This window comes from Phoca vitulina, unplaced genomic scaffold (genome assembly GCF_004348235.1).
Source record: "Phoca vitulina isolate PV1807 unplaced genomic scaffold, GSC_HSeal_1.0 scaffold6, whole genome shotgun sequence".
NCBI classification, from domain to species: domain Eukaryota; kingdom Metazoa; phylum Chordata; class Mammalia; order Carnivora; family Phocidae; genus Phoca; species Phoca vitulina.
The window spans coordinates 64,953,998-64,955,140 of record NW_022589709.1 but is presented as its reverse complement, the minus strand read 5'-3'; the positions used below and the strand labels follow the sequence as shown (position 1 = coordinate 64,955,140).

General features: G+C 38.2%; 1 protein-coding gene across 1 annotated transcript; it reads left to right on the top strand.

The window, feature by feature from the left end:
• Positions 1-320: 320 nt before the first annotated feature.
• GAPT (GRB2 binding adaptor protein, transmembrane) lies at positions 321-791 on the top strand. The gene has a single exon (XM_032403564.1). It carries the CDS (start codon positions 321-323, stop codon positions 789-791), a length of 471 nt encoding a protein of 156 aa, XP_032259455.1.
• The last annotated feature ends 352 nt before the right edge of the window (positions 792-1,143 follow it).

The window sequence follows — 1,143 nt, the reverse complement described above, 5'->3', positions numbered from 1 at the left end:
CGTCTTGTGACTCATTGATAGAAAGTGAAGTGAAGTCAATTAAAATCCCCCCCGACACGGTGCAATTATACATTAAGGATTGTAATGTAAAAAGCATCACATACAACGAGAAGGATCGTCCAAAGCTAAGTTTATTCAATCTCTCCTCTAATTGTATCAGGACTTTGCCAAATGATGTTCTTCCACATCTGAAAGAGAAATGCCTAAAAGAGCTTCCAGGATTACTTTTTAACAAAACCCTAAAAGGAATTACGTTTGTCTGCACCTGTGAATTCATTAAGGGCTCCCCCATATCACTAAACAACAGTGCTTGTGCAGAAATGTTGAAAAGCTGTGGAAATACATTAGTGGCCACTTCAATAGGAATTTCCCTTCTTTTCCTCTTGTTGATCTGTGGAATTGGGTGTGTTTGGTGTTGGAAACATGGTAATCCAGTGCAATTTACCTTGCCAAGGGTCTTGCAAAGGAGAAGCAGCAGGAGAAAAGACTATACTAAAACACTCTCAAGTCTCCTCGCTATCAGCTCAAGGAATAAAATCTCAGTTCAGAACCAAGACTGCAGATCTTCTGGGAGAGGGACTAACACACATGGCAGCTATGAAAATGTGGAAAGTGGTGCTCCCAAACCTAAAGAAGAAACTGATAAAGAACTATATGAGAACATTCAGCAGACCAATTTTGAGGAGCATATCTATGGAAATGAGACGCCATCCCAATATTATAACTTCCAGAAGCCTAGTACTTCTGAAGTCTCTCAAGATGAAGACATATATATTCTTCCAGATTCATAATAACTTTTGAAAATATCAGGTTTAGTTATCAGAGGATAAATAGTCACTGGGACTTTTATTTTACTGATGTCATTGTTAATCATGTTCTTTGGATGAAACTCAATGATCTTTCATCTGTCTCCACCCTGCTGAACCTTCTGTCTGTGTATCACTGCAGTTTAAATCCTCTTCACTCACCTTTCCCTAAATTAATTCTACATTATGTTATATTGATTCTTCCTTCTAAATGTTACCTGTTACCTTTTTCTCTTATTTCTATCTCCACCATCTTTTTCTGGCTCAAGATTGTGTCAGTCTTCTAACTTGTCTTTCTGGCTCCAGTTTCTGCACATTCAGTCAATTCCCATGATGC

What these genes read in the sequence shown, in the direction of transcription:
- GAPT (XM_032403564.1), top strand. Translation starts at nt 321, where the DNA reads ATGTTGAAAAGCTGTGGAAATACATTAGTGGCCACTTCAATAGGAATT.